Here is a 12,333-nt window from a genome sequence, read left to right on the forward strand (position 1 = left end):
CGTCATACCATCAAGTCTCTTGCCATCGCTCCGCGCCATTCAGTTGGTTCAAACAGCTGAAACAAGTTGCTTGTATTAGTTCAGTTCTTGTATTATAGTATTAGTTCACAAAAATTTATCTAAATTTAAGAAAAAATGTGACTACAATAATTTGAACATTCGAAGAGACTACATTATTATAATTGATTAAGTACTTATTTTAATAAGTACTTAATCAATTTAAAGTTGAACAATTCATATCTTGTAGATGTCTCTTAAAAAGTTCAAAGTTTGTATTAAACGTAAGCTTATAAAAAAGTCCCATTATTGAATTAAGATCTAAGGACTACGACCAAGATAAAAAAGCTTGGGTGTAAATCATGCATGCAGGTTGCTTCTTAATAATAATAATAAGTTTGGTGGGGGCTTCTTCTTAGATAAGTTTGGAACCCTCGTAGTTTTAGTTTTAAGTTGACGAATTTAGTTATCGCCATCAACTCACTTCTATGTCATATTTTAGATGTAATCGCATCAAAAGTGCTATCTAAGTATGTGCCTATTGGAATATAGAAACATTTGACGTTGAGTTTGACTTTTATTTTCTGGAGATGAATATATACGAGAAAAAGTGAAAACAGTTCTCAACACATAAAGGCTTTTAGAATCACTAATCAGCAAACGAGGACAATTATTAGTATACCTAACCAATAGCAAACAAGCAGAAATAATTTGAAAGAAGAATAGCTAGAAGAATGGACACTCAGCATAGCAGATGAGGAAAACATTTGGTATGTCAAAGGAAAGTGGAAAGGATTTCGCTCCCCACATCCTTTCAAACTCACGCTCACTGGCTCGCAGTTTTTATGGCTACAATTCCCCCGACCTTGCGGCCAGAAAATTTCAACTTTTTCTAAGGTTTAAGGTTTCATTGAATGCGAATATAATGAAACCATCGCTAGATGACAAGCAATTTTTAGGCATGCAGGAAGTGTTTTAAGAAAGGAATTTAAGTTTATAAAAAAGGTATTGCAAGTGTTATATGCCAAAAAGCGCCTGTATCAAAATAAAATACTATTTAATAAAAGTTATAGGAATATTGGCATTCTCAAGGCTAAAATATTTATAATTTTGATTGTGCATTGTATTGAATGCTATGTTGAATACCTAAGTAAATTTTAATTTTAGTGTTAGTAAAATAAAAGCCCTTTTTTTACCTCACCCAGTTCACCACGCCCAGCATATTTTAAGTTTGGTTATACCTGCATATTAATAAAACCTGTTACAAAGACTGCTATTCTTCGTCTTTCTATTTCCGTTCAATTACTATTTTCGCCTTCTTATCTCTCGACATCTCGGAGATATTCGATCGGGTCTGGCACAGCGATCTTCCCAGCTCCCAATTTACGGGTTTCCCAATGACCTTTGCAACTAAAAGGGTCTTTTCAAGTAGTTGTAGATGGGTGCTCATCTGACCTAATGGCTGTCAATGCCGGTGCTCTATTCTCTCTGCTACACTTTTTCTGTTGCACATCAACGATCTGTTTAATCCCGATACGCTGTATGCATGTGTACGGTACACTGATGACAGCACTGTGACGGAGAGAAATAAATCCAGTTTTAGGGGCAGTGACGCTTAGATCTTTGGGCAAAGATAGACGCGATTACTTGAACCTCAAAGGGGAGTGCGACTGAGTCGGCTAATTTGGTTAAACCACAAGCTTGTTTATTCACCGCAAAAAAGAGCGCTTTCACCTTTGCTCCGGGGTGCACCCCGGAATATAGGATATATACATATATAACCCTAAAACTGGGTATCCTTAACAACTCTAAGCGGTATTCCACGACGGGACAGCTACTTACACTACACCAGGCTCAAGTCAGAACCAGCATTGAGTACAGTAGTTACCTGTGGTATGGAGGGTAGAGGTAAGGAGAGTCATCTTATATGGGAGAAAAGTTGAAAAAGTGTCCAGTTGTATGCGCTAAATAACAGTTCAAAAATTCCTTCACAATCCGGGGTGCACCCCGGAATATAGGATATATACATATATAACCCTAAAACTGGGTATCCTTAACAACTCTAAGCGGTATTCCACGACGGGACAGCTACTTACACTACACCAGGCTCAAGTCAGAACCAGCATTGAGTACAGTAGTTACCTGTGGTATGGAGGGTAGAGGTAAGGAGAGTCATCTTATATGGGAGAAAAGTTGAAAAAGTGTCCAGTTGTATGCGCTAAATAACAGTTCAAAAATTCCTTCACAATGGCGCTGGTGGATGCACAGGGTATGGTATGAATGTAGCAATCGTAGATGAATAATTGAAGTATGCCGAGTTAAAAAATTTAATGTCATTATCGACTAAAGTAGTTAATTATTGAGTATTTCAACAACTTACGTTGTACAAAATATTGTGGTAAATATAACCTACTTCCTTGTTTATTTTTCAAGCCTACTCTAACAATATTTATATTTGGCCCTTCTTTTAAGAGTTACCTTGATGCAAATGTGGCGCCATCCTAATTTAATACATTTTGACGACACCTTTTCATATACACAGATGATCCTCCTTACCTCTACCCTCCATAACCTGTGGGTAGAGAAGTACCAGACTATGGAGGGTAGAGGCTACCCTCCATATACCAGACTAAAGCCAGAATCGGTGGATCGTCTTTGAATTCTATTTTTATTATCTGTCCCCATAGAATTGATAACATTCAGAAACCGTGTACACGAATAATATCGAAGCATTAAAATCCACTCCACTTCAATTAACTTTAGCAGATGACATTAGTTATTTTACCTTTAATGCTCTAAACGTTAACCATAAAATGGAGAATATTAGAAAAGTTTATGAGCTAGCAACTTTCGAACTGAAGTAAGAGAGTTTTTTAACAACTTACCTAATAGAGCAGCCGAGACCTGGACATTGAGGATACGAAGACGTGTGGTCCTTGTCTTTATTAATATTCATCATCATCATCATCATCATATCAACCCATTACCGGACCACTACAGGGCACGAGTCTCCTCCTACAATGAGAAGAGGTTAAGGCCGTAGTCCACCATGCTGGCCCAGTGCAGATTGGTAGAAACTACTCACCTTTGAGAACATTACCTGTGTAGAACTCTCAGGCATACAAGTTTCCTCACGATGTTTTCCTTCACCGTTGAAGCAATAATATATTTTAATTCCTTAAATACACACATAACTAATAAAAGTTAGAGGTGCATGCTTGGATTCGAACTCGGCCACCCGAAAGTGAAGTCGAGCTCCAAACCACTGGGCTATCACCGCTTTTGTTAATATTGCACCTTACTAATTACACAATTGACGATAATAATATAAACTGTAGGTACTTATTATGGAGGGTAGAGGTAAGGAGAGTCATCTGTGTATATGAAAAAGTGTCGTCAAAATGTATTAAATTAGGATGGCGCCACATTTGCATCAGGGTAACTCTTAAAAGAAGCGCCAAATATAAATATTGTTAGAGTAGGCTTGAAAAATAAACAAGGAAGTATGGAGATACAAGGAAGTAAGATTATATTTACCACAATATTTTGTACAACTTAAGTTGTTGAAATTCGCAATAATTAACTACTTTAGTCGATAATGACATTAAATTTTTTAACTCGGCATACTTCAATTCATCTACGATTGCTACATTCATACCATACCCTGTGCGTCCACCAGCGCCATTGTGGAGGAATTTTGAACTGTTATTTAGCGCAACAACTGGACACTTTTTCAACTTTTCTCCCATATAAGATGACTCTCCTTACCTCTACCCTCCATAATAGTCTATTATACGATGAGTACTATGGAGGGTAGAGGTAAGGAGAGTCATCTTATATGGGAGAAAAGTTGAAAAAGTGTCCAGCTGTATGCGCTAAATAACAGTTCAAAAATCCTTACTAAAAATAACACTTTTAATAACACTTTTTTATATACACAGATGATCCTCCTTACCTCTACCCTCCATATAGACTATTTAGGTCAGTGAGCAAGAACAATTTTCTTTTCTTTTCCATGGGGAAGAGGCAAAGGTATATTACCGTACAGCCACATCTTCGGGGTAAGTGGCAATTGCTCAAGAGTAAATGGGAATTACCATAGACATTATAGTTGACAGATGTGATTGACAGCATGACGGCGTAATATTTTGACATTTGAAACTGGTAGTAATTGGGGCTTCTCAACTTGTAGGTTCATAATTTTATTTTGAAGATTATATTTCGGTAAATATGGAAGAAATCGGTATTGTACTTCCTGAAAAGGTAAATCTAATTAAATTTATCTTAAGAGTAACATTCAATTTACTTTATATTAACATACTTTCATTGTTTTTAAAGGATGACCAAGTTACGGATACCAAGGGACTCGCTTTTACGGGCCCCCAGTCATTTGAAGAATTGGAGTCTGAAGATTTATACACTAAATATAAGGTAAGATATATATTCATAACATAACCCTTCGATCTTCACTAAATGCAGACTGTTCTTTATTATGCACCTGTACAGTACTTACCTATAACACTGGTATTTTTTAAGTTTTATTTTGGTTTGTTGAAATATGTTCAAACTTTTCATGAATTAATTGTATTATTCTTATATATTCTGGGTTTCTACTGTTTATTTCATAGCCTTATTATAAATTGATTGCAGCATTCTACGATTACATTATTTGCTACTACATGACTACATTGAATTGGTTTACAGAAGCTGCAGCGAATGTTAGAGTTCCTGGAGGTGCAAGAGGAGTACATAAAAGATGAACAAAGAAATCTCAAGAAGGAATACCTTCATGCGCAAGAAGAAGTGAAGAGGATTCAATCTGTGCCTCTAGTCATTGGACAATTCCTTGAAGCTGTTGATCAGAATACTGGAATCGGTATATCTATTTATTTTAACACTATATTGCCTTTCAAGACTTACAAGTTCCAAGTTAACAGTTTATGAGAATATTTAAACAACAGTCCGTCTCCTGTTTTATAACTCCTGGCCGGTACCATTGAATGTTTTAACAGAATACCCAATAACTAAATATTCTCTATTCTAGAACTGCTAGAAACAATAGATTCACTGTACCAGCCAGGAGTTATAAAATTGATATTGGCTGACAGTGTGCTTTGTAAAATACACAAAACTTAGTCCATGGTGTGTTTGGAACCCTCACAGGTTTGACAAATGAAGTTATTGCAATCAACTTGTTACCATCGTTATATTTTTGTGTAATGTTTACTTCAAAAGATCTATTTGAATAAAAAAGTAATAAAATTGAAATTGTCCCTCCTCCAGATGATTCTGGTTCTGTTATTAAATATCACACTTGTTCCATCGCTATAATCTATTTAATTAAGTTTATTATCATATTTTTAGTTGGCAGCACAACTGGATCAAATTACTATGTGAGAATTTTATCTACAATCGATCGTGAGTTGTTGAAACCTTCAGCCTCAGTTGCACTACACAAGCACTCAAATGCTCTTGTAGATGTTTTACCTCCAGAAGCTGACAGCTCAATCTCTATGTTGCAAGCTGGTAAGAATGAAATCTTAGCACTAATTTTGATATATTTAAACAGCATTAATTTTAATAGGGATTATGGTGATGAAAGAGATTGCTGTTGCAATAGGCAAGCCAAATTGTATACGCTGGGTTGTGTTAATATTACTTTTCTGTACTATTGTTTGGTGTCTAATAAATGTTTATTCATTCATTCATTCATAAGTAGTTTGACCAGCATCTACATCCAAACATTGGCAACAAGTAAAAATAAATGGGACACAAAAGTGTATAATAAGCGTAATTTATAATTTTAGTTTTGAATAAAGCTTAGTTAATTATTTGTATTTAATTTTTTATACAGATGAGAAACCTGACGTCCAATACTCAGACATTGGAGGTATGGACACACAGAAGCAAGAGATTCGAGAGGCAGTTGAATTGCCACTCACACATGTGGAGTTGTACAGGCAAATTGGTATTGAACCACCAAGGGGTGTGCTTATGTATGGACCACCAGGTTGTGGCAAGACTATGTTAGCAAAGGCTGTTGCCCATCATACAACAGGTATAATATATATATTGATCTATTTTTATACTGTTCAATACTACATTAGATGCTTGAGTTTCTTATAACTGTCATACCCCAAAAAGATTAGCCTGTTACTATCTTAGACAGCATCATTACTTGCTATCATTTGAGATTGTAGTCAAGGGCTGTAGTGGAATAAAAAAAATGGCAAAGAGTAAAAAAACCATTCGGTTAACTCAGTTTCTGATAAAATAACCACTTTTCTAGATCATTATCAACAAAATTATTTTAGGTGAATGATTAGATTCTAATCTAACTCCCATAATACATTCTTGAGCCTGAATTAAAAGCACTGATGAGAATTGGTACTGGTAGAAACAGATATATTAATTATAAATTTAAGTGTAATGTCAGGGCCAGATGCTGGAATGGTACATAATAAAAACCACTAAATCAACCCTTGGGTCCACACAATAAGCTGGTTTTGTCTCTTTTAGTTAAAATTTCATTCCATAAAAACAAACGGTTCCCACAGGGTTTCTAAAAATCGTAATAAACACTGACAAAGAACATGTGCAATAGTCCTAGATTTTGAAAAAATTATAATATTTTTTGTTCTAGCTGCGTTTATCCGCGTAGTCGGTTCAGAGTTCGTGCAGAAGTACCTGGGAGAAGGGCCTCGCATGGTACGTGACGTGTTCCGTCTCGCCAAAGAGAACAGCCCGGCCATCATATTCATAGATGAAATTGACGCTATTGCCACCAAAAGGTAATTTATAATACTATGTATTTAAAATGCCTTAATAATCAAACGTGGTATAAAGTCGGAATAGTCAGGCACATTTCAAAACACTCCATAAATAAATAATAACAATGTTATAAGTTATGTTTATTAATAAGGCATTGCTGTAAAATGTTAACGTTTATTTGTTTATGTTGAAAAGCAAAATAAGTTGCAAAATAAAATATTCAGGTTTATGTAGGAAGTCTAGTAATTATTTTTCATTGCTGCGGGCGTAACATTGTTACTAATACTTTTTTCTAAACATATTTTGTTTAGAAAAAAATATAAAAAAACATATTTCAAAACAATTAAAAAGAGATAGAAATTCTTTATGCATATTTGATTTTATTATTTTTGAAACATACTTAACACTAAAAAGTAACGAAAATATTGTTTACATTTTAGGTATAATAATCGCGCCTAAGAAACTTACTGAAAATCATGCATGCATACAAAATAATAAATTTAAATAAAACAATTAAGTTTGGTCTTAGGTATAGATTAACCAATACTTGAGTATCCTAATAACCCTAAAGAAACCTATTTCAATATGATGATATTTAATACTGGCTTAAGATTTGCAAATGAAACTAAAAGAATATTAAGCTTGAAACAGATTAATTGTTAAAGCAATAAGCATATTATGATGTGTACAAGTGTCCAGCATTAATGGAACAGGTACTATATTTATTTCTTAACAAATTAACCAACAATATTTTAATTACTTTCAGATTTGATGCTCAAACTGGTGCAGACAGAGAAGTACAGAGAATTCTACTAGAATTGCTTAATCAAATGGATGGTTTTGATCAAACTACTAATGTCAAAGTGAGTTTTTTTTTTACAACTAATAAAATTCAGTCCCATTTTTTTCTGTCGTTACACACTACTAACTTGTCCTGATATTGCTATATCTGAGTTCTAATTTTATTCAGGTTATTATGGCGACTAACCGTGCTGATACATTGGATCCTGCACTACTCAGACCCGGTCGTCTTGACAGAAAAATCGAATTTCCTCTGCCTGACAGGTAAACTATTAGTTTAATATTGGTCTAGCAATTGTTTATTTGCTTATGGTATTATAATACAAAACAAGTATAAATAATAAAGATAAGTTAAAAGAAAATTAAAATATTATTATGAGTGTCAACAAAAGTAAAATAGACACTATTTTTCATCACGCTAAGTGTTGTCTTCATCGTGTCCTTTACCTATTTATAGTTAATGATCAAACGTCATACGTTCTCATTCCAGACTTAAATATCGATACCTAGCATAACATCTGTTCAACGTAGGTATTACATCGAGTACGTAAAAAACCTTTTCTGACAAAGTCAACAAACAATGTTTCACTACGGCATGGTACTTCGCATGTCTAAGCATTCTAGCATGGTTTATTTTATTAAAATGTGAATTCACAACGATCGCAATGATTGTTGTTTGTTACGAGAATAGAAATTACTTAATAGAATAGGATATAAAAATAATTAGTATAAGTATATTTACATTTTTTTACTATTGAATTCGGTTTGATTATTCTGTAATGATGTGTGTTAGAATGTGAGAATATAAATAAATAAATATTTTTTTAGACGTCAAAAGCGTCTGATCTTCTCTACTATAACTGCAAAGATGAACCTATCAGAGGAAGTTGATCTGGAAGAGTTCGTGGCGCGTCCAGAACGCGTATCCGGCGCTGACATTAACGCCATCTGCCAGGAGGCTGGCATGCACGCCGTGAGGGAAAACAGGTGTGTTAATTGTTATTTTCATGAGACATGTGCAACTTAACATGACTGAAAACCTTCTTACACATATAGCTTAAAAGTTTTAAAAATAAAAATAGTAGGTTTGCGCAAAAACAAGTAAAAAAAGATTTTTTTTTGTCATCAGTAGTGTGATTGTGCATGTGATTTTTTTATTAGCTATGTCTAAAAAACTTGGTGACAGGAAAAGTAAATCGAAACTTGAATAGGCAACCAATACCAACAGAAACTATATATGGTTTAAATTGTTAAGTATTAATAATCGGCTTTTACATTTTTATTTTTCATGTAAAATATTGAAACTGCTACATTGATATACATAACCTTGCATAAGTTGCACCATATCTAAAGCACTTTAACATGGTTTATTTTGGGGTTCAGGGTTCAGGATTGCAGTAGATTGTAGTAGTAGCGCAGAGGACGCTGCTTCCCATACACCGCCATATTCCCTTAACCGCTTAGTACGACAATCACAGGAAAAGCCTTGGGTGGTGACAACGGTGTTCAGATAGGATTTTGATTGAAAACATAATTCACCATCAAAGAACAGAGGGAGAGAGATTAAATATTTAGTAGAGTAATATTTTTGATTATTACTTCATTGCTTACCTCTATATTTTCTCATTTTCTAGGTACATCGTGTTGCCGAAAGATTTCGAAAAGGGCTACAAAAACAACATCAAAAAAGATGAAAGTGAATATGAATTCTACAAATAAGTGATTATATATAAAATATTACCTATATTTTGTCCTTGATGTATTTTAATGATCGAAATAAACGTTCAATTCTTATCTGTATAAAAATGGTTTTATTTATCAATGTTGATTAATTGTTTCATTTAAAGCTTATTTTTCAATCAATAAATAACTATGAAACTTAATTGTTTTGGCAGATTTTGTATAAAACATCTAACACAAGGATCAAAGTTAAATTTTTTTTAGGAAATTGATAACTCATTTATCAATTTCCTTAAAAAAACTTAACTTGATAATAAAATACCAGGGTTATTTTTTCAAAATCTATATTTGATAACATTTCTTATTTAACAATGTGATAATACAATATATTTGGCATATACTTTATGACAAATTAATGTACATTTTAAAATACAGTACTTAATTGATTCTTATGATTTGTGATGAAACAAACAATATTTAAAGCCTTCGCAAACAACGCGACGAGCAGTCTTAAAAAAAAATTACTTAAAAAAATGATTTTAGTAATAATGCCGATTCAATTTAGTATATTGCTACTAGCATTAATGTAATGGGCAATGTATGAAAAATTCGCTCAACCTACTATGTTAGTATCAGCAAAATGAATATTCAAGTTTTGTGTTTTGTTAACCAATTCTATCGTGCACAAATCTCTAAACTAACAAATCTGACAGGTCTTAAAGTAGTACTCAATTTTTAGATTTCTCATTAGTTTAGAGATGTACCTACAATAGAATTTGAGCCCATGTCAAGAAGTGCCAACACAACATAATTGGTTAAGTGTAACCAGCATTATTTGATAATTAAATAATTATAGACCTATTATAGATATTCCTTTTAATTAACATACTGACTTGTATAAACTACTCGTAAGAAGTGCATTCAAGGTAGCCGCCAGTGGAGCACTTGCGAATAATTACTTGCACTAATTATATAACTTCAAAGTTTTTTGCACGTATTTACAAAAGTATCTTTACTTGCAAGTAGAAAATAATGAATCGATTGAAATTCCCTTCATATGGTGGCGTTTCCTTACGAAAATTGGCAATCATTAGGATCAACTCAACCTTGGAGACTGCTGGTCTTAATAATGATTTGGTGCACTTTTAACCATTGGCGTAGGTTTTTAAACCATGATATTCTCCCGGCCAGGCCTTCTTCTACCTGATAAATAGTATGATAAATTGAAGAAGTTCATACTTTTGCTGTTCCGATTAAAACATTAAATTTTAAAATTGATAACCATTCAAAACAAACTTCGGTTGTGTTGTGTAATTTTAAAATCAAATCAATGAGAACAACAAAACAATATCTGGTTAAGTTGTTGAGGGAATGTAGAATGTTTAGGAAGGAAATTCATTTTAATGTATGATTAAAGTAATTAACATTTTGTAGCTTACAAGTAAATTTCCTTATCCTTTTGAGGGGGTCAATAAAAACCAATAAAGACAGCATCTGGCATAGTATTTTATCAGTATTGAATAAATATTAACTCCACTCAAAGGAATAAAGTTGCAATCAAACCTCTAGCACAATGTTTTGAATGTCATCACCATTGCTTTACGTTATAATGTAGTCAGTCAAGCTAGTCAATATACATCGGCTAATTTGAATGCACATAATATAATAAATAAACAAGTAAAACAATATAGTATATTATAAGATTAACTTGTTTCATGCGTTAGAAGATTCGACATAACAGTCATTCACTATTAAATAACAACAGGTGCAAACGTGCATTCAACAATCAAACTAGGCTGTGTTAAGGCACTTATTCTATTTAAGGCAATACGTTATACTCATTAAATATGTCTATAATCGCCGGTGTATATATGAAGAAATACTGTACACCGCTTTAAGTACATCTCCCAAGAATTATTGTGAAATCGGTTCTCATTCGGCTGTACACGAATCCAAAGAAGAATAACATCTCTAACCTAGTTGTGCCCTTTTACAACAAATAACTAGGAAAGTAATAGCACACACATTCATTTGAAAAGATACCATCATTTCATTGTTTATGAGCATCTGATGGAGGTGTCTTCGGAAATCCTTAACAGTCTGAAGCAACAAATTAATGCAATAAATTAAAACTTTACCTTCAAAGTATAGTATTTTAGTATGGATAATAAAGAAAAGCCCCAGAAATCAATACTTAGAGATACAAATGAGAGAACTGTACAAAATATATACGCGGTATTATTTATTATTCCACACCATCATCTGTATTTAGATTCAAGGTCGAAACAGGGTCCCGTATTACTATGGCAACACACAACGAAATATTAAGGTCGTAATATAACTTGATAAGACTCGTCAATTCTAGGATACAGGTTACTTTTATTTGTAAACTGATAAACACTTTACTCGAGTTTTAGTGCTAATTTTAATATAGGTTATGTCCCAAGTATACAAAGACACACTTTCCAAATGAAATAATAGATCTGTCCGTTTAAAATGCGTCTACAACCGAATAAGCACCGATGCTTCAATATTATTAAAATAAAGCTAGAACATTTTTTGTATTGACAGACAGCAGTCAAGATTACCAGATTTTTATGACATGAGAGGTAAACGCGTAAGAAACGCATTCGCATCCGCATCAAAAAGTTTTCAATACGTACAAGCCCGCAATACGTGCCCCAAACAACGTGTATAGGCGATACCCCGTTAAAGACCCAACGGGTCAGCACATTGTAGTCACACTTGCGACGCAACACTGTGTCATGTCATCTAAAATATATGGAACACGACGCAGCGCCGACGAGCACTAAAACTGACGTCACAAAAACCGGCGCCTGCAGTGTGCGTCAAGAAGTTTGCCACTCTGAAGGCGGGCTTTCCAAACAGACGCGCGACAACTGATAAATGTGTTCTCATGCCGCGCTCGATCTTTGATGTGTTCTTTATAATACTGAGTGCCAAGTGTGATATTTTCTACCTACGTTTATTTATTCAATCGCTTGTAAGTAAATTACGATTTTTATGGTATCGAAAGACCGCCATATAATGTGACAATACGGTTTCCCAATATAGTAACTAGAT

The 12,333-nt window shown here is 33.8% G+C and overlaps 1 protein-coding gene across 1 annotated transcript; it reads left to right on the forward strand.

Annotated features, from left to right (window-relative positions):
• Positions 1-4,122: 4,122 nt before the first annotated feature.
• LOC120631648 (26S proteasome regulatory subunit 6B) lies at positions 4,123-9,369 on the forward strand. The gene is made up of 10 exons (XM_039901308.1): positions 4,123-4,260; positions 4,336-4,428; positions 4,702-4,873; positions 5,362-5,523; positions 5,852-6,055; positions 6,641-6,788; positions 7,535-7,631; positions 7,739-7,833; positions 8,398-8,556; positions 9,204-9,369. Exons 1-10 carry the CDS (start codon positions 4,228-4,230, stop codon positions 9,286-9,288), a joined length of 1,248 nt encoding a protein of 415 aa, XP_039757242.1. The 5' UTR covers positions 4,123-4,227; the 3' UTR covers positions 9,289-9,369.
• The last annotated feature ends 2,964 nt before the right edge of the window (positions 9,370-12,333 follow it).

Source organism: Pararge aegeria, chromosome 18, assembly GCF_905163445.1.
Source record: "Pararge aegeria chromosome 18, ilParAegt1.1, whole genome shotgun sequence".
Classification (NCBI taxonomy): domain Eukaryota; kingdom Metazoa; phylum Arthropoda; class Insecta; order Lepidoptera; family Nymphalidae; genus Pararge; species Pararge aegeria.

Bases quoted from the DNA above. Each gene is read 5' to 3' on its own strand.
- LOC120631648 (XM_039901308.1), top strand. From the start codon at position 4,228: ATGGAAGAAATCGGTATTGTACTTCCTGAAAAG. The intron at 4,874-5,361 runs GTATATCTATTT...TCATATTTTTAG, and splicing joins TGATCAGAATACTGGAATCG to TTGGCAGCACAACTGGATCA. The intron at 8,557-9,203 runs GTGTGTTAATTG...CTCATTTTCTAG, and splicing joins CACGCCGTGAGGGAAAACAG to GTACATCGTGTTGCCGAAAG.